Source organism: Tinamus guttatus, unplaced genomic scaffold, assembly GCF_059628265.1.
Source record: "Tinamus guttatus ecotype Peru unplaced genomic scaffold, ASM5962826v1 Tinamus_guttatus_pri_ptg000211l, whole genome shotgun sequence".
Classification (NCBI taxonomy): Eukaryota; Metazoa; Chordata; class Aves; order Tinamiformes; family Tinamidae; genus Tinamus; species Tinamus guttatus.
Window position 1 is genome coordinate 1,503,073 of NW_028288745.1, and position 21,695 is coordinate 1,524,767.

General features: G+C 39.6%; 1 protein-coding gene across 1 annotated transcript in view; it reads left to right on the forward strand.

Moving 5' to 3' along the window:
• NTNG1 (netrin G1) overlaps positions 1-21,181 on the forward strand; it is a 126,899-nt gene extending 105,718 nt beyond the window's left edge. Inside the window, exons 7-8 of the mRNA XM_088524352.1 lie at positions 1,448-1,585; positions 20,876-21,181. Coding sequence (XP_088380478.1) covers positions 1,448-1,585; positions 20,876-21,102 — 365 coding nt within the window. The 3' untranslated portion in view covers positions 21,103-21,181. The remainder of the gene's footprint in view (positions 1-1,447; positions 1,586-20,875) is intronic.
• Positions 21,182-21,695: the final 514 nt, after the last annotated feature.

Below are 21,695 nucleotides of genomic sequence, written 5' to 3' on the forward strand. Positions count from 1 at the left end.
GCTCCATTAATGAATGTTGTTAGCTAATTGACTGGGCTATTATTGTGGAACCATGTTTGCCAAAGGTAGTTACTATGCTCCTTTAGCATTCCAAATGTCCCAAGTGTCATCTGCAATTTATAGCTAATAAACACTGCAACAACAGATGACAAATGTGTTTCTGGTAGCATTTTTTCTTGTTAGTTTTTACATAGGATTTTTAAATATTTCACTTTCCAATTAAACTCCATTTTGTCATTTGCAATACTACAGAGTTTCATATAATGTTAGAGAACAACTGCCAAAGACAGTCATCAAAATAACACCATTTTAAAGACATATAAAGCCAGGCTCCCAGCAGGTTGCCCATATTCAGGAATCAATTTGTATCTTTTGCCTTTAGCAGCAGCAGAGATCAGAGAAGCTGCCAAAACCTAAGTGTGTCCATGGTGTCAGTTAACAGTGAAGTTACTCTGGGTCTACATTGGTCTAGATACAAATAAGATCTGGTCCTTCAGTGAAAACAAAGAAAGAGGAGGGGAGGAGGAAAAAAAAAAGAACAACAGGAATGTTAAAAATGAGCTGTGCTAGCAACAGCCTTGTCTTATTTACTAGCTAAAAGCTGAACATCGATTTTGTAATTACATTAAAGAAAAGGTCTGTAAATGAAGGAAAAAAAAAGCATATTCCCCTACAGTAAGAGTTGCGGGAGGAAACTGGTTACCCTTCCGGAATGAGGTCAGCTCACATGTGGAAAATACACAGCAGGGAGTCAGCCCCACTGTGTCTTCCATCTACCCACTGGGATGCGAGAAAGTGGAATGGAAAAGGCAGGTGCAAAACCAGTTCTGAGCAAGTTTCACCTTGCCTGCCTGCTTACCTCAAGTATTATCCTTGTAGAATATGTAGAAAGGTTAACTAATCTCTGAGAAATACACTGTCATCAATTTAATGGCAAATAGCCATGTAAGTTCATATATTACTCCAAACTATAAAGGAAGACTATCTTGGAAATAAGTAAAGTGCATTTATATAGCCCAATAAAGACATTCAGCACTTCTCAAAATATTGAGCAGTATAGATAAGCCTATTTTAATAATGTAAAACATTCCACTCTAATGGCATATTGATATATCCATACTATACAAACCTTTCTTAATGTTCATTAAGCTGTCAAAAACATTCTTACCAAAACAGAATTTCTGTTAAAACCACTTACCCTCAAAGATTATCCTCCTCTTCCTTTTTATCTTCTCTGTTTACTTTTCTCTTCACCCCATAAAGGGTCTCTGCCTGAAACGACATGTGTAAACAAATAAATGGGGCTATAATAATTATATCCACTGCTCCATATATCACTAATAGACAGTCTTCCTTTAATACTGGAAATGCACCCTTTATTGGTATTGAATGACTTACTGCCGTACGTAGCCCTGAATCCAGTGTGTGTGTTGTCTTGTTTCTGCAGACTGTTATTGTAACCCTTTTGGGTCAGTCCATGATCGCTGTAATGACAGAGGATTTTGTGAGTGTAAGGAGGGAACCTCAGGGCCTAAGTGTGATAAGTGTCTGCCGGGATATATCTGGCGCAGCTTGGGCTGCCAACGTAAGTAACCGTGGGAGCTGCCCCTCTCGTGCAACCCCGCTGCCTCGCGCAGAAAGGAGCTCAGCCCCGGGAGCTCCAGCAGCGCCCGGTCCCCGCGCCTCGCGGAGCCTCCTCTCCTCTGGCTGTGCTTCAGCGGCCTCCCTCTTTCTTTTGCTAATGCCTGCAGGAGCTCCCACTGAAATACATAAATATGCGTGACTTACCACCGTGAAGTACGTTTTTGGTACTGAAACATTAGCACATGAATGCAGACATGAACATTCGTACTAAAAGACAAAACATGATTTTCCTGCATGTTCACTTTATTCTGTGCCAAACTTTTTAAGTAGCTTAATGGTGTGCTTGCATACCTTCAACTATGTCTATAAGTGATAAAAATTGCAAACAAAACAATGTCTTGTTACCCCATGTGATAGTGAAAATTGGGCAAAAGGCAAAGCTAAAAAGTTGAGCTATACTTAACCACCTTAAAAATAGGTGCTGAAATTTTGCGTAAATGTTGTTTGAAGAAGATGTTTCAATGCTCAGCTCTATTTTTATCTTTGTTCCTAAGTAACAGGGATCTTCTAAACATCTGGGTGCACATACTACATCAGGACAGAATTAGGATTTTATTACCTCCTACTTTTGTTGTGGATTCTTAAGATTTATTCTTTGTAACTGTTTTGTTCACCTACTTCCCCAAACTCAGGAAAATCTTTTTATGTTTTTCTTTCACCTTTTCTCCCTGCCTCTCTGAGTTCTTCTTCACATGTATTACAGAGATTTCTACAAGGGCTCACTTCTGATTTATAAGACTGAGAAACACAAGAGAAAATGTAATTACTGACACTAATTAGCCAAATATTATAAAATTTGCTGTACTGCCAAACATTATACAATACATTAAAACAAATGCAAATCATAAATCACAAGCAATAAAGATTGAAATTACTGCTTTCCTCTCTAAATGATGAATATTTCAGAAGTAGAAAAACTGGGACAGTTCATGTAAGTGACAAATATGTTCACAGAGAAAGACCCAAAAATGGAGAGTTTCAGGAAAATAGTGATAATTAACCAATTAGCTTTAAAGTGAGGGAAAAAATGAAGAGAAATAATGTTTATGTGGACAAGACTGCTAGATGTTATTCAGGAAAATAGGACATCCTTTGTTTTTGCCAAAAACTCCTGTTTATATTTGGCAGGTTATATAAACCATACTTTTTACATGTGGTTGTTAACTGTCTTCTCATTTCAGGATGCCTACGCTTGAGTATTATTCACAAAAGACCAAATACTTACAGTTGCAACAAGAATTAGTCAAAAGAAAGTTTTAAATATGAGTCTTGTATTATTAACATGAAAAATTATATCATTTGTGTCTCAAAGTAAGTTTTAAAAATCACAACATCTTCATCTGCTTGAGTATTCCGTATGTAGAAGGATGCTACCACCCTCTATCACCTCTAGATGTTGGCAAAATAACCATCAGCATTTGTGAAGCACTGCGATATCCTAGTAATAAGAATTTTAGGAAAAAAAATATGCAGCAGAAATTGAATCAAGTACAGTGAATACTACAGCCACATGGATAATATTGGGCATAAGTAAGATACTAAGTAGCTGAGATATTGAACAAGGCTGCGTCTGTGGAGGAAATCATACAACCATACAACTAATGATAATATAACAATGTACCAGAGGCAAATTGATTACATACTAATAGCAGCATTTCCTATCTTTTCAGGTTTTGACATCATAACCTCAATAATTTTCTTTTAATGAGGATTTTTTGTGTCCAGCATATAATTAGCCTGACTTTAGCTGAATCAGAGTTTCTGGAAATGCAACCTAGCCCTTTTGTATTTACTGACAAAATTAATTGTCTCTCACTTTTATAACTTTCTAAACAAATCTCAATCTCACCACATAAGCTAGACCAAGTCATCTAATCAAATTCAGAGGAAGAACTAGATGCAGTTGTCAGTTTTATGGAACAGATATAATTGCCATGTTTTACCAGGCATACAGTGATTTAAATCTGTTGATTTAAATCAAGTCTCTTCATGGAGGAACAGAATTCCAATTTGTAGCAAAGCAATTTTAGTTGCATTTATGATTTTCGCATTGAAATCTAAACAAATGCCTGGGCAAGCAAGCAGATCCAGTGCAAAGGAAAAATAAGAAAACATCCTACCACATTAGCAAAACTTGAAAGGATTATTTGTCTGAACAAGTAGTGTGTGTTTCTGATTTGATTTCCCTGAGCTTGTGCTGTACAGAAATACATATGTACAAAAAGAGACACACACACACACACTTAAAAATAAAATCTAAAAAAAACCCAAACTTTTGTCATAGATAGCCTATTGGTATTATTAATGAATGCTATTTTTTTTTTGCAAAGCTTTATTACTAGACATCACTAACGTAGAAAAAATGGAAATTTGACCTATAAATAAACAAGGCGAATCTATACTGTAAACTGTTTAATGACTCATATGATTGTGTTAGCAAACAAAGTGACTTGGCTTTAAAAATTAGGAAATCATGTGGGGAAAAACAACCATGAAAGACCAATTGTGGTCTAAGGCTCACAATACCTGATTTGATAAAGTACCATTCAGAGGCTCCTGTGCGCAGACCCTGGCATCCTCAGGAACGTTCATTTAGGCAGCTCACTCACCATCCCATCTCGCACCTTTGGGGTCTGGGCAGAGAGCTCATCACTTGCGTCCCTGAGCACATGGAGGTCAGATGCAATTTTAGACTTTGCGTCCCAGATAAAAGGCACCACAATAAGGGCTGTTGTCTCACTGAATTCAGCATTACCCTGCACAGACCCGGGGTCAGCAGGTCTGGTGGCTCAGGCAGATTCTTGCTCACCTAGTTCCAGCTCTTCCCTGGGGCTGCCGGGGCTTCGCTCCACACTTGCAGTGGGTGTCTCAGCCACACACGTGTTGGATCAAAGGGAAAAGAAGGAATTAGGAGCAGAACAAGCTGAAACTGTTTTAAATTTCCAGAAACATGAGAAATATCAGAATAGCTATATTTCATTTTTATCTTCTAGAAAAATATCGAATTTTATCTAAAATACACATAAAAATAGAATGAAAAAGTCTAAGCCAGGCAGGAGGATTAACCAACAACTACAGCTTTTTAGGACCAGTGCTAAAAGGAATATAGCACTTTGTGATAAGGGGAAGCCTATAACAATGTGGAAACATTCACACTCTGATGATCTGCCTGAATTTACACAAAAGGGTTGAAGCTAGGCAAAATACTATCCAGGAGCATTCATCTGCTGTTCCAAGTTACTGGTCACAGTTCTGCATCTTTTGTATTTTTTATCCCTGGCATTTCAGGTGACTGAATTGGGTTGCCTGCGTGCCGGGGCGCTCGAGAAGCACAGCCTTTAATTCCACACGCGTGAGAATTGATTCCAAGAACAGCTGCGTATTTATCCAATCCGGCAAAGAGCAAGGGACTCTTTTGCCCATCACCTCTCAGCAGCACAGCCGAATTTTCATTAGGCATGATCATCCCACGGGGGAAAAGGTCAGGGAAGGTCCAACGATTAATATTACTCAGAAAATCACTGCCTCCCTTCATATAGTCAATGAGCAAATAAAGAGGTTTAACCTTGAGTCCTGCAGCCAGATCCCCATCAAGGCCTAGAAGGGCACATGGGAGCTCCCAAATGCTGTCTTGCTCCTCAGTTAAATTCAGGGCAGCCACTACTTTGAATCATCTTGTTGCAGGGTGTAAGTCTTAAATAATTAGCAAATGAGTTTTTAGCTAGATACCCTATGTCGAGCTCTGAATGGTTTGTTTTACCCTTTTCTTCCATTTTGTCAGGCAGAGGATTATAGTTACACTCTTATCCTTAATGTTCAATCTGTGCTTAGTGCTTGCAACTTCTCCTGGGAATGAACTTGATTTAAATGCAAACATTTCTTTTATTGTCTGCATTTTGTCAGGTCTTATAAACATTACAAGCCGAAGTATTTGATCAAAAGCATCAGGCAGACTAAATTTCCGAAGAAAAACATCTAAAATTCTGATCCTTAGAATTATAGTGACCGACCTGTGAATTATACTAACATTTGCTTTTGAAGGTTTACGTTCACAATTCAATGTGAAAAGGTTTGCTATCATCAATTCCTTAAAAAAAAAAAAAAGGATATATATCATATATATCTCAATATATCTCATACTCTTCTCTCTAGAAAGATTAAAAGCATAAATGTATTTAACTATGTGAATACAGGGTTTGGATATTACAAGGGCAGACTGTGCTTTAGGCTTCTCCAAAATAAAGCCAGAATAATTCTCCTAAAATCAGTCTAGAACCACACTACTATAACACAGGGCAAAGTACAGTTTAGAGATGTAAGGACAAACTAGGCAAAATTACAAAAAAAAAAAAAAATAGTTAGTGGCTCTGATTCTCAGAGGGTACAAAATACTGTGATTTCACTAACATCAGGGGAAGAATGCTGAAATATTAGTGTATGTATCGCCCCATACTGATACCCAGGGTCTTTTAAATCTGAAAAAAAGACATTAATGTGCTGATTAATCCATTAATTCCAATACCCATGGCCTGCAGAATAATCATGTGTCTACAGTGATACATAGAAAACACCACTATCAAAGTATGAACATCATGGAATGTCATTACTTTTTAATAAGGGACTGGAGTGGAAGGAGGTTATCTCTCAAGAAAGAGGATCTTTCAGGTCAGGAAACCAAGTGTCAACAGAAAATACAAACACTGCAGCTAATGAAAATGATTAAGTGAAGCTGCTTTTGATTTTGAAGAGCACAGAGGAGATGAGGGCACCGGCTGCTTTGCGTAATTACAGCTCTGTGCAGCTCCTGTCACTTACAGGCAGGTTGAGGATCAAGCTGGAAGTCTCAAGCTGGGTCTTAGCAGAGCTTCCCACGGGCATCACGGCAGCAGAACAGGCTGTGGAAGGACCAGACTTGCGGGACACGATCTCACCATCCCGCCGAGCCCTGCAGAAAAACAAACAGTTCTCTAAGATCCCTGTGCCCAAGGGGACTCGGAGCCTTTCCAGACTGCAAAGCTGGTATTTTGCACATAGAGCCCAAGTGCGCACAGGTGATGGACATGAGCAAGAGTGCATTTCTAACCAAGCAAATTTAAATACTCTGAATATACTTCAGTTCTTCAGAATTTTTGGTGCTATAGTGTGGGGGATTTTTGAGCAACTGAATATTAGGAAATTCATAAAAAGTTAAACAAGCAGCGTTATTTGTTTTCTTTAGTCAGATGCTTTAAAATGGTTAATATTTGATAGCACAATGATAAATATTTTAATATAGTGTATTGCAGTCAGTTAGGAGTAGATCAAGAAGAGATATAAAGTAAGCCCTAAAAGATAAACTTTTATTAGGCACATGAAATAGAACATAAAGCTTGAAAGCAATTACCATATAATCTGTTCACGTTTGGAAACGTATTGAAGGGCAAACATAACTCAGTTAGTTGTTATGAATTATTAAATGTTCATCTGAGCAGTGATGAGCAGGATGGCTCTTCCTCCGAAAAGCTCTCAGGCTTTCCTTTCAGGCCTGCTCAGTGGCCATAACTTCTGCCTAATTTGCCTGTTCACTACCTTTTTATGAGGATGGTAGCGAAAAATCCAGCCCGCCACAAACACACACAGTAGTGACATTTTCATAACGGAGCTAAAAAAGAGCTATTTAAGATCAAGTAAAATAATCTCCACCCTATTTAATTAGAGATAAAAATTATTGACCTAAAGCAATAGGAAATAGCCAACCCTTCCCACGCAGCGATGCGATAGCCGTGCTGACAGCGGCACACGCCAATTAGTAAGGCTTCAGGATTCCACCCTTTAACTTCATTTGCACATGTGCAAATATAACTCTCCCGAGGGACACATATGTTTCCAATGACAGCAGCAAGGGTAGCTCCAAAGTTGAGTTTAGAACAGGCTGTTCAGTTTGAACTGGCAAGGGTGGGAGTTCCCCCCCTCCCCGAAAGGAGCTAACTCCCGCAGGGTTAGCCAAGTGTAAATGCTTTTAAAATGTTTGTTAATATTCTGCTAAGAACTGGATGCTGTGGAGGTGGGTGTTATCAGGATTTAGTCTACCTGCAGATTTCAAACCGAGGGAACGCGGCTGCATCCTCAGTGGATGTCAGCGTTCTTTGTGTGCAGGGGCACAGCTGAAGGAAAGGGGTATTTCTGCCCTGGGTTTTAACATGCTGAAAAGAGGTAATCCTAAAGTAACCAGCAGCTTGTGCAGAGCTGAGTCCTGTAGTGGCTAACAGCTGAACACCTTACAGAAGGAACAAGAGGCACGTGCACTGAGTTAGACCACAGGTCAGTTAACCCCAGGCTCGTGCACCTGCCTGCAACCAGGAACACTGAGTGATACGTCAGTCAGCGCGGGCATCCAAACTCCAGCCATCTGAGTCCACTAGGGTCTTTGGACTCAGGGGGATGCTTTCATCCACTAATTTGTCTAATCACTCTTGGAAACATTCATGCTGTTTTATTCAAATATTCTGGCCACAAGTCCACGCTGTAATTATGTGTGTAAAAAATTTCCTTAATGCTCAACTGACTGATGATTTCACTTGGTGCCTCCTAGACTTGGAGGAGGAGGCAATAAAAATAAATGAATAATCATTTCAATTTCACCATTTTTATACTGTTCTATGTATAGTGTTCTTTTCTGTATATACTGCTCTATTTTCCTTCACTCCATCTTCCTTTTTGCATGCTGAAGAATCCCCTTCTGTTTAATCTCTCCTCCTATAGGAACTGCATACCTCTACCATCACTCTACTATCACAAATTTACATAGTGACATTGTGGTGTTTTCTCTTTTCTTATTTCTCTCTATCCTAATAATTTCAAGATTACTCTTAAGGTTTCTTTCCTAAGTGATTCAAGGTAGTTATCTATAGGCATAGAATTTTTGCTATGGATTACTCTTTAATACCAAATTTCATCTACTGTTTTTTGGCACAGTCACCCAGCAGCAGAGAAATTCTCCTGCAGATCTTCACCTTTTATTTCATGTTAGCCTGGTTTCTTTGAAAAACACTGCTGATCTCTATCTTGTGAAATGCTTTTTGAATATTCAGGTACATTATCAAGTTGATCATTTGTGTTTACATGCTTAGTGATTCCTTTAAAAAAAAATTAGATCTTACCTCTAAAGCATCTCATCATAGTTAATATCCTAAAAGTTCACGTTTTTTTTTTTTTCTCTCATTTGGTCATGGTTTCGTCATTTTCCTTCTATATTACATACATGTGCATTCCTTCTAAAGATTTCTATTGGTACTCTGTTGGTAACAACCTTTTTCAAAAAAAAAGAAAAAAAAAGAAAAAAAAAGGTAAAGATCCTTTTAAGTAGTGGTCCTCTTTTGATACTGACATAAGTTTAGTCGGCATATTTAGTATGACTGCACAGCATGCTGCTCCATTAGCTTCTCCTGGAATTTCTGACAAGTGGCAGTCCTGCCTTTTGTTCAGATCTTTGACTAGTCCTCTTTGTTCCACAAATTTTAGTCAAGTTATTCATGTGAATAATAAAATATGAAAGCAAATAAATTTTTACAGGATCCAGCTAATATGTATTTAGAGGGAGCTGATATCCCACATTAATGATATTGTTCCTTTCATTTTTTTCATCTCTGCAGTTTCTAGACACCATTTTGCTGGTTTAAAAACTGTTCTTTAGCACAGTCAATGGCAAAATCATTAAAAGAAACTTCTAGTGGGAGCCAAGATGAGCCCGTTTTAATTATCTTGGCTTCTAAAGAAAATAATTAAACTGTTAAAACTCTCACCTCTGATCATGAGGTGAAGATGAGAAGATGAGAATGCTAGAAACTTAAAGAAGGGGAAAGAGTTTGATCATAAGCAATTGGTTTGTAATTAACTTCTATAGAAAATTAGTTATAATTGAAATCAAATTGGCTCTTCATGTGATAGTGGAAAACTGTCTGGTAACAGTTGCACCAATCTAATAGCTGAATCTAGAAACAATATTTTGGTTTGCACTTCTGTTTAGAGATTTACCCATACCACTCCCTTTCTAGAGACCTGATCTAGAGGCTCTCACACTTTTGAGACAAACATGACAAACATGTATTTGCTGCATTTACAAATGAAGAGTATAACAAATTGTCTGTAGATAAACCAAAATGTTGCACAACCTTTTGGAGTGTTTAGGCGGACACAGTGGCCACAGGAGTCACACCAGGGAGCTGGGCAGTGGGGTGAAAGCAAAGCAGCCTCTAGCTTTCTGGGACACCCACGCGTTTGCCCCAGCTCTTAAAATTTTAAGGCTTTTCTAATGGACCTAAGAATCTATTCTTGCACTTCAAGGCTGCTGGGTTATAAAAGGACCTCAGCCATAACCTCTTTGGAGGTGGAATTAGTAGCTATTTAGGGCAGCCTTCGGAGGCAATGCCAAGCTGCTGTATGACAGGGATGCGCAAGGGACGACAGTCAACAGAGCTGCCAGGTTTGTCACCCCCCACACGAAGCATTTTCAGCTCCCACATTCACTGCCAGGTGCAGAAGCACCAATAAACAGCTCCTGTACCAGCAGTCTCAAAACGCCTGTGCAGAGGCAGGTCAGCAGGGTGTTCCCTTAACGAGGTGCTGCATCGGCAAGCTCTCAATGTTAGGTGAATTTTAAATGCAAAATGAAGCTCTCTTTTAAGCCAAAAGAGCCTTGAAATGGGACTTTTGCTTTGAAGAGCTTAGAAATTTATTTCTGAGAAGAATAAAGAGAGTTTCACCACATGTAGCTCACTCTTTCAAGAACTGAGGCTGCATTTTGATGGTGAGGCAATAAGCACCAACTAGACCAGGGAGAACAAGTTGCTCTCACAGGGTTCAAAAAACCAGCTAACTTCCTATGGCTTTCAAGGAGAACAGGAGAATCCCACAATGAGATTAAAAGTGGAGCCCTTGGTGCATGGAAATTCATATTGAGGGCAAAGGCAGCGTCCTTAAACCAGCCCCATTACATCAGCCCTATGCAGCGAACGGCAGCTCTGCGAGAAGGCTTCGCTGCGCAGCGACGGGCACCGCAACTTTGGCAGAGATCTGAAAGTTCAGACCAGAATTTACACCTCCAGTCACAGCACAGCCACAGACTGCTAGAATTTGTTCTGCAGTGACCCAAGCGTTGTGCTACTTCACACGTACCCATTGCTGACAGGAGGCTGGGCAGCCCACGCGGGGTCTGCGCCACGCAGGGATCTCGGCTGCGCTGCAGACCAACCACTCGTGGCACTGACACAGTGGGCAACACGCAGGGAAGATAGGAGTGTTTTGTTTCCCCCCTTAAATTTTTTATCCAAAGCATAACAAAATGGTCACGCCTTTAGTTTTTCAGTTTATAAGAGCAAGCAGAAGACCTTTTGAGTAACAATCATTGCTTTTCATCATGGGATTAAAAGGCATTGCTACAGAAGCGCTATGGTAAATAAGTAACAAAATGATTATAGAAAAAAAATATTTTACCTGTGTTCATATTAATGGAGAAAATATCTTTGTTAGTTTTCATCTCTGGCATGCCTTGACAGTCATTTAAATATTGAGAAACATTTTTAGTAAATGAAGCAAGTAATTTTAAGAGAAATCATACTCTGCAGTTTCATCTATTCCTTGAGGATCTCAGGCTATTTCAGTCTTCACTAATAATTACATTTTAACACCTTTGTGCATCAGGATTGATAAACAGAAATACAAGAATGTTAATCAACTTGTCAGAATTTGTGCCAAAACCACATAAAGTGCTGAGGGGAAGAGAGCTGTGTCTCTTTAGTTTATGCTATAACCTTAGCAGTCTTTTAGCTCTGCACTTTTTAATATCCTGAATTATTTTAACATTTTGTCATAGTAAGCATTATCAATATCCATATTTAGAGACATCACCTTTAGTACTTTAAAGGATAAAAAGAACTTTTCTGACAATAACCAAACGTATATGAGTTGAGTGTCAATCTCTGTGCTTAAGCTCTGTCTATGGTTGCTCAGAAGTATTTCTAAGTCATAGCAAAGCCACATAGTTGATAAAAATCAGATTAGAGCAATCTCATTACTATTGGAATAACTTCTTAACAGTAGCCTACATAATGATCTGGTGATGCAAGCACACATCAACCTGAGAGGAAGTCTTTGTATATGGATGGACCAACCTGTCTTATTAAATTAGGAATTTTAACTGTGTACATACCTGAACACTACTTGTGAAAAGAAAAATAAATAATCAGGGCTTAGGGAATTTCATTAAGAGGCAACACAGCCAGATAAACAAAGACAGATGGAGTTCTACTGGTCTGCATACTGGCACAAGCATCTTTTGAACATGTGGGCTAATATGATATGATATTATGAATGAGAAAAAAAGGGTTTTGAACTAAAACACAGGATAACTTATCACATTGGTTACATCTGCACAGAGAAGCCGCACTATACCAAAAGAGGAGTGCACTGGGTTGCAGTCATCTTATCCAGGCTTTCCCATCTAGGGGCTGCTCTGACATGAAGAGAAATGCACGACAGCAAGAGCAAGTCTGCGTGTAGCAATAAATATTGTTGATGAAAAACGTCCTAAAGTAGCTTTAATTATTTGATGCCTTAATTTATTAGTTCTTATTTTTTTCTGAATGCTGCATGACAGCTGTTTGAGGCATATTAGATATTCTGGTGAAGAGAACAGGAAGGTAAAGTATTACACCCATTAAAACTCACTTGCATGATAGCGTGTTATCACCCAGCACATTTGAGAAGGGGATTACGATACAACAAATCTGCCTATTGAGTCTCAATTTTACTGTAATAATTAGAAATAGAAAAATAACAGATAGGATTTTAATAAAGACCAGGATAAAGTGCAGAGAATTAAAAAAAAAAAAAAAAAGAAGAAGAATTCATGAATCTTAGCCATATGCATGACATAAATACAAAGCTGTTGAGGCTCTCACTGGTCAGTTTAGGAGTTACATAATTGAAATCAGTCTGTCTAATTAGCAGAATCTTATACAATTGCCTGTGCTACTTCTAACAAAATTACATATTCCTTTTTTAACATGATAACTTGTAACGCCTTTTTTGAGGCCCTTCAGCCTCCTTTAGAAACAGCAATCAAACCTATTAACACATTTATCTAATAATAAACAGTGTGAACCTGCAAACAGCACGGGGATTCACAGGGCCTGTCTCTCTCCTTTTGTAGTGGGCAGTATTTGACTTGCCTTGACATCAACGTCTCCCTTGTTGGGGAGCAAGAGCTACTCTTGCTTCCCCTGAAAGGCTTTGCGAGACAGACAAGGCAGTGGCTTTAACCCCTATTTTAGAGACCCTTTTCTCTTTTAGAGCCCTTTCTCTTTTGTTATTTACATACCGCTCCTATTTTAATATCTATACTGTTCATAATAGTGTAATTGAGGACCTACTGATGCTTCCGCTACATACACTCTTTTGTGCAATTTAGAAGTTGATCATGACATAGATTTCCAGCAGATTTTGTTATTAATTTCTCAAAACATCTCATTTAGTTGGGTTTAAGCCAAAGCAGCAAGAAGCAAAAGTTAGCAATATTCAAATTATTTTTGATCAGAAATAACTTAAGAATAACATTTTTTCCATCTTCTTTATGAAACACACTATGAGCACTTACACTCAGATTTCCAGAGAATACACAAATATGCACAGATGTAGCATAGGTTTGGGAAGCAAAGAATGAAAAATATATATATATATATTAAATAGCATACAATTTCAGTTTATTCACAAAGTTCTCACCTAGCAATTTTCTTTTAAATTACCTAGCTTTGCCTCAGAACTTCAGGACCAGGGCCAGGCAGATGTTTTGAGGTATACAAATGCATCCAAAATTTGTCTTCCAACTAGTTCAACTGTGCAGTAGCATCCATAATAAAATCCATAGACTTTCTCTCTTTCCTTCCTTCCATAAAAAAAAATTAGGAAAAAAAAAAAAAAAGAGATTAGAAAACCTCAAATTCCCTAAAATAACAGAAAGGATTTTCAACTCAATCTTTTTTATGTCATTGGTAACAGGTGACTTGAACTGATGTATATTAGAATATAAGCAATCTGATATGGATTGGAAAATTAAAAATGTGCGTACATAAAATAAGACTTAACTTTACAGTCCATTGTCTATTTTTTATCAGGAGCTTGTGTTTCAAAAGGCAGCACAGAGTAGCAAGCAGGCCCTAACTTTGCAGTGTGCACTAAATTTTAAACAAGATTGAAAATGATACTGTTAAAGAGTAGATAAATGAAGAACAAACCCTTTTTGCATTTTCTTTCTTGGGGGTTCATTTCTTGGCTGCTGCTTCTATCTCCATTTCACGTTCCAGCTGCTAGAAAACTTCACGTGTGCTCGGGGAGCCCTTAGGCCTCTTTGAGAGCCTCTGCGGCACAAAAGAGCCGCACTTTTTCTTGGCTTTACGGTTGATCTTCTGTCGATTGCAGCTTGTGCCAAACTCTGGCTTTGCTGCTAAATAAAATAATCAGGGCCAGGGCCACCCCATGGCCTCTGAAAGTCATGGGTACAGCGTGTTCCTTGGAAGGAATGAGAGGAATAGAAGCTTTTAGACTCAAAGATAAACAAAAGTTGTGTATTTCTTATGTTCTAATATTACTGCAAATCAACATCCTAGTACCTAAGGACTGTTGCACACACAGAAGTGCTCAGGCTCTTACGAAATGCACACTCACATATTTCAAATTGTGCCCCTTTGCAGGTTTCAGCTTTGCTCTTTTATGGGTTTTTTGGTGCCTTTTTGTGCTCTGTGAAGGTGATGTCTGTTTAATACATCTTGGGAACTCTTTAAAAAAGCCCGTTTGTCCACACAAAGTTGAAAAAGCTGCTGTTTGGCCGCAACCACCCCACTGTGGGCATTGAGGAGGGCAGCAGGTGGCCAAATCCCACCCGTCATGAGTCAAGGGGACCTTCTGGGGACCATTGCAGCTATGAGGCGGAGACAGGGCTGTGCTGGGCAGTGTTATTGATAGCAGGGATGTGCAGCAGGCCCTGACCTTGCCCTTGGCACTCAGCAAAACCCTAGAGTTTCAATTGCTTCTCCCCTCCGTCAAGGAAGGAGATGGATCATGTAAGAATGTTCATTTATCTTCAAGGAGATAGAAATAACGGCACCAGAGCTTACAGCTTTTAAGTGGAATATGAATGATAGAGGCATGTGGTCCCTTTTGAGCAACTAAAGCTCAGATGTAGTTTATTGGTCTCCCAAGATTATTCTAAAGTAGGCTGAGGGTCGGGCTAGTACATGATGCTCCTCTGTAAACAAAGCAACAAAAAGGCATGAATTTTTTGTCTTTGTAAATCATCCCTTTTTGGAGAAGTGTAGTATCAGAACCACCTAAGTCAGACAGCTGAAAGATTAATTACCCATTTACTGAAACTGAGAAAGATTGGACATTTTTGTCATCTCAACAGTAATTTTTAGATTACTAAATCTGGGTTTGTTTTCTTTTTAACCGTTTTAACAAGTAATCTTGTGCTATCTCTGACAAAGCTTTTATGGCTTCTCTATCATGCAAGAGTATAGACTCCATGATTCAGATATTCCCCTGTCTGTCTGATGGGTTCAGGGGATTTCTTCTCATTATCTTTTATTAAATTCAAGCATTTTAGATAAGAATAGAGATGGAAAATGAGACAGCACAAACATCGCTCATGGAACCGAATAACCTTCTTACTGCTGCTACCCATATACCATGGTTAAAATGAAACTTGTTCTTTGGAGAATTTTGCTCTTTCAGGAGTGAAACGAGCATCTCAAGTTTACCCATGTGGCTGCCAGGATCCCCTATTTAAGGGAGGGAGGAATCGCATCCATTCAGTGGCAGAGTGCAGGACAGAGCTCTGATCAGGAGCTGTCTCCTCTCTCAGCACCTCTGCAGACTTTTCCTACAGAAGTTTGAAGTCAAAATTGTGCTGCAAGACCAGAAATTACATGTAGGGAAACAGTCCAAAAACTTTACGAGAAATCTTCAACAAACTCCATTACCCACCTGTTCATTTCCGCCCTGGTAATTTATAAGACTGATTTTATAATAAAAGGAGTGTTGGTTCAACAGTGCCTCACACAGGCATTTTGCACAGGCTACTCCCATTTGCTCCGCGCTTGGTTCCTTAGCGGTAGTTAAGATCTAACTCATCAGAGCATCGTCTCAGCTTCACTCCAGGGATCTTCCCACAGAAGTTTGTCGTTGTATGACTGTAATTTTGATGCAGTGAGATTCAGTTCTTTAGGTCTGTACTTGCAAATGCTGATTCCTTCCATCCTGACTTGTGCCTCACTAAACAAGCCTCGCTAGATAATCTCTACATAGAGGAGATCTTCAGCACACATTAAAGGAGCAAAAGTATATTCTTTTATACTATGCACAACAAATATTTAGCACTGTTTGCAAATAGTGGAAATAATTATTTGTTACTAAATCTGGTAATTTGAAGATATTTTAGCTGTGATCACTTACATTCTGTAATACCTGGAAACAATTATAAAACTTTGCAATTTGCATTTGGTTGGTGTTTTGCATGCCTCAACTCCATTAACATAGAGCTGACAACTTGTAGGACAAAAAAATATTATTCATGCCTTCATGACTGCTAAGGTCTTCTTGTGTGTGTGTTTGCTATATGCATGTGCAGATGGATATGTTCTAGGCATACACAGAACCTTCTTCATTTGTTGTTTTTAAATGTTAAAAAAAAATCAACATTTCACGCAAATGACTGAGGAACAGCATGGAAAATTCATTACAGCAGAAGCAGGGTCAAAACTTGGACCAGCCCTTTGGAGCAAACTGAAGTATCTTGCAGTATATTCAGAGCTGGCCATTCGCCAGCTTGCTCAGGGACCAGAGATGCTCAGTTGGATGGATCAGGGGGACAAAAAGGACAAAAATCAAGAGGTGTTCATAAAAAAGAGAGAGGAGAAGAGGATATATAGCAAATGATATCACACTGAAGAAAAACAGCAATAGGAGATATCATACAAAACATTTCTGAAAATGAAAGACTTAACATTCAAGAATGAAAGAAAAACAGAAAGAAAGGACCTTTAGATAACTTTTCTTTCCGTGACCATATTTTATGTTGCTACAAACAATGAAAACATCAAAACCAGCCTAGAGTTAGATGGAGAAAGGTAGTGCCACCTACCCAGGTCAAAGACGACATTTCTCAACCACCTTTATTTCGTTTTTAAATCTGATTTCTAAATCAGTCTCTTTTTCACATATTCACGTGGCTGACACACTTGAGTAAGATGCTACTTTAGCTAATCTGGAGAAAGCAAGGATAGTCCCCCCTAAAAAAAAGATTCAAAATACGTTTTTCTCCTTTGGATAGATTTCAGAGGGAATAGGATGCTGAGAGAACCTGGGTGCAAGCCCAGACACACAGCACGACAAGGACCAGCAGCCTCCAGCCATGAGACTCAAGTTTGTGTCCCTGAGCCTGTATTGGTGCTGCAGAAGCAAGTGCAGTCCTGATTTTCTTTTGTTGTTTAAAGAAACCACAAAGGCATTAAAGTTGAGTTTTGGACAGACTCAGAGATTTGCATGCATTATTCAGACGCGAACATTTAAGAAGTACACATTTGTCAAACATCTATGCGATCCTCAATACTTTTCATTAAATAGCCAATATAAATTCTGTGAAACTCTAGAATGTCACTTACCACTTGAACTGCTTGAGCTGTCTGAAAGAGTAGATTTCCCCCTTGTTTTCTTTTTATTCCATTTGCAAATTTAATGACACTGGAATTACAAAATAAATGGTTTCTCGTGAATATTTTGTGATTGGTGGAAAGGCATCTTTCAGTATTTATAGAGGTCTTATCCTAAAAAAAGACTGCAATAATTTATTAATGACTACTTTGGTAAGATGTCTAAATTTTAATTCAAGAAAAGTTAATCATGTCTTACCAATTGCAATGGTTTGTTACTTTTCTTTTTCCCCTAAAGTTGTCAAAATCTTCAAATATCTTCCCATCTTTAGCTTTTTTGTATCTCTTTGTGCAGTATTTTAAGGATCCCATGATCAGGAGGCTAGAGCTTAGATCATAAACTGATGAATTATGAAAATAACATTAAGTATTTTCCTTTATTTTCCTTTAAATATTTCACTTCCCCGCGTAGGACAGAAAATCTGGAGTCTGTGCTCAGAAATACCCTCAAAATAAGCCTCCAAAGCTCTCCAGAGAAAATCTTAAGTTTTCAGCTTGATGTCCCATCTTGTGACTCGTGAAGATCTGCCAGCAGCTTGCAGCCAGCCCGGCCACACCAGGCTTGGCCGCCACGCGCGCTCACTGCAGGGTCGGTCGGCATCGCTTCTCAGCGCGGCAGCCTTTGATCAGGACTTGCTGGCTGATGCCTTGGAGATTATCAAAGTTTAGCTTTTTGCAAAGAGCACAGCTTTGAGCACCAAATGTTGAACACGCATAATCAAGGCGCACACATTTTCTGATTCATAACGAGTTATCGGAGTGCTGCCAGTAACACTCAGAGCAGGTGTGCGGCAACGCAAAAGTCTCCAGTAATTTCCCCTCACTTGAGCCCAGCTCACCCTCATTCCTAGCTATATAGCCAATATTTTCATTTACAGACAGAAGTTCACTCTCACCACCTACAAAGAGAATGGTAGAAATGGTTCTAGAGGAGGTCACAATAAAAATAAAACAATTTTTGAAAAAATAATTTAAAAAGGCATTTAATGAAAAATCTTCCTAACTTCCACATCACTGTATTTGCTATCTACATGATATGTGTGTGAGTGTGTGTGCATGTGTGCGTGCACCCTTATGTGCATGTGTGCAAGGGAAAGAGGGAAGAAAACTAAGGAGGAGGAGGTTGGGACAAGACGAGGTTAACTTGCAAGTGCGAGAACTTGGCTAAAAACATTCCCTGTGTTTCTACGGGCACACTTTTAAGAGAACACCATAAACATGGAGGAAAAAGCTTTTTATCTAGGTACATTATAGAAAAAATTCATTAGAAATAAATGGTCCGAGTAGAAAAATCAGCACCTGTAACATTTTACCAAGACACTGGTATGTATTCAGCAGTGTTGACTGAGGCATCCAGTGCCTGCACTTGCACGCCAAGTGGAGGTACCTACCAGGTGCAGCAAAATGCTACTTCAGTCACCCGCAGCCAGAAACCTGTAACCACAGGATGAGAACCAGGGGTAATGATGACCTTTTAAAGTAACAGTGTAGAGTTGTCCAAATAAGCTTAAAGTTAGGAAAGGTATTGGAAAATAAATTTTTTTACTGAATACTTGGAAAATTTTGTATGGAATCTCATTCATATTCAAGGCCAAGCACGAAGTGAAATATCTCTTCTGCTGTTAAAAAGTGGTATTTAATTAACTATTGATTTCCACTCAATTATTCAAGGGAAACAGTGGCCAATATTGATGGAATAGATATTTCACCATTTTCACTGCCTGAATTGCAGGAAGCATCCAGGGCAATGAGAAGTCTAGAGCAAGCAAAGCCAGTAGCTGTGCCATCAGATAAAGTATTTTGATTTTGCCTATAGCTAAATAAGTGCAGTATGAAGGTAAGGTCAGTTTTAAAGATATATAAAACCTTAGTTATAAGATACATAACTTTTTTTTTTTTTTTTTTAAGAAAAGGAGATCTTTTTTGTACCTCTTACCCTGTATTCTTCCTGATTCATTCATCTCATATTTAGTCGGTGGTGGTTCACTGTTCCTCATACATGATATAAACATTTTTGCAATGAATATATGAATATAAAGATCATTAGAATTCAGACATATGCAGTCATCATCATCAACATTCATACCTTTGTTGTACCTCAGTATTCAAGTTTTGATAATTCTATTCAGAAGTTGGACACTTCAATGTAAAATACTTAGTTTTTAATAAAACCATTTAATTACCAAAAGAATCCCAGGGGATGGGAAAGGGACATTTATTGTCAGAGTCCTTCTAGAGTGAGAAAATTCTTTTTCTAAAGACAAGTCAGGACAGATAAGATCGCCAGTTCACAAAATTTCATAGATTTATGTAGAATTGCATCACTTAAGAATTTGGAATGTCTGAATTTTAGTTCTCATCATATTAATATTATTTTAAAAAAGAAACAAACATTCATAAAACTATTTTGATGTAAAATTAAATAACTTTTCAGTTATTTAGCTACACGTTTCCCTGTTATCTCTTACTTTGAGTATCTCCAGTTATGTCTCTAAACCTCATCTTCCCCTGATTCCCTGAGGGAAAAGGGATGTTACGTTTCTGCAGAAGGGGCAAGATCTGCCCTTAGATGAGCGCAGAAGTCTGGGGAAGACGGCGCTGCCATCGAGCGCGTGTTCTCCAACACGAGATCATGGGGACCAATCCACATCGACACACTTGCTCAGTAGAGTTTCGCCTGTCTGTAGTTACCTGAGCAATTATGTCAACTGATATTAGGTAATGAAAAAAAATCAAATACCAAAACATAACAAACTCTAGAATTTTTTCCTGTGATATTTTCCCCCAATTCTTTTGTCAAACTAGACTTCAGAAGTTACATCAAGATGTGAGGTCTAGCTAAGAGAGTTTTAATACGCCAGCTATCCTTGCACCAAAGCAGCAAAGCTAATTAAGAATATTTGATCTGTAACAGAAATAAGATTATCTTTTACTTCCATATGTACAGACCATAAAATCCCCATCAAATAACATACTGACTTCCCCATCTGCGGTTGCCCTATCTTTTTGCATATATTTTTCCCAGATCATTAATACATGAGAGACTGTCAGTATGAAACACTGGCTCCTTTTACAGATCTTTCACTTCAGTAAAGCCACGTTGCATTTTTAACCACTGTTCACGTTTCTTAAAGGTTCCATGCTCTACCTCCCTTTCCCTGTCAACACTCACGTTGAGCACCCGGGCAGTGGTAACTGTGAAAGTACAGCAAGGCATACAATGGTATCAAGTAACTTCACACTCAGGGGTCTGATATAACATTGCCCAAAATTACACTTTAAAAGAAAAACAGCAGATATATTTTTAATGCAAGTTTTCAGTGTAAACAGCAGGATGTACCCCTCTTTCCCCCAGTAACAAGCTCCAGGAGGGGCGGGAGGTGTGAGATGGGACACGAGCACTTTGGCCTCGCGTGCGGCGCGGGAGCTGGTGCTGTGGCTGCACTCACGCTCCCGGCGCTCTCCTCCCCTCCCTCCCCGCTGTCTTGCAGCGAACGTGTGCGACAACGAGCTGCTGCACTGCCAGAACGGAGGGACGTGCATCAACAACGTGCGCTGCCACTGCCCGCCGGCCTACACGGGCATCTTGTGCGAGAAGCTCAAGTGCGAGCGCGACACAGGCGGCTGCAGCCCCAGCTCGGCGGCGAGGCCAGCGCAGCGGGCGCCCGTGGCTCCGCTCGCCGCCCTGCTCACGCTCACGGGACTGCTCCTCTTCTAGAGGCATCGGGGTGCCACTGCTCCCAGCGCAGCGGGAACCGTCGCCGCTAAAACATGGGGAGAAACCACTGGGAGCGAGAGGAAAGCGTTGCCGCGCGCCGACTTGCAAGGCCCAAGCGGACTAAGCCATAGGGGCTGGCGAGGCCGGCCTGCGCGGGCCTCCAGGGCCCGAGGCGCCGAGGGAGCGGCGCGGAGGCGATTCTTTGCTGTCAGCGCATTGCGGGCGCGAGGAACCCCGCCGGGGCCGCCCCTCGGGGCCCGCGGGCTCCCAGCGCGTGCTTTAGTGACCGTTGCTCTGTAACCCCTGTCGGTTGAACGATTTCTTTGTCTGATGTTAGTGATGCACATGTGTAACAGCCCCCCAATAAAAGTCGAGCCAGTCAGACCCCTGCAAACCTTTGCGGCACGGCGCCGCGCTCACCTCCCCTACGAGAGTGGCTGTAGGGCAACAAGTGTATTTATCCTTTTGTATTCAAATGAAGTTATTTTTCTTGAAATAAGATGTACAATGTAGATTTTTTGTATTATTGCCTACTTGTGTTACCAGACAATTTGTTAAGGTATTTAATTCTAATCAGATAAGAGGAAAAAATA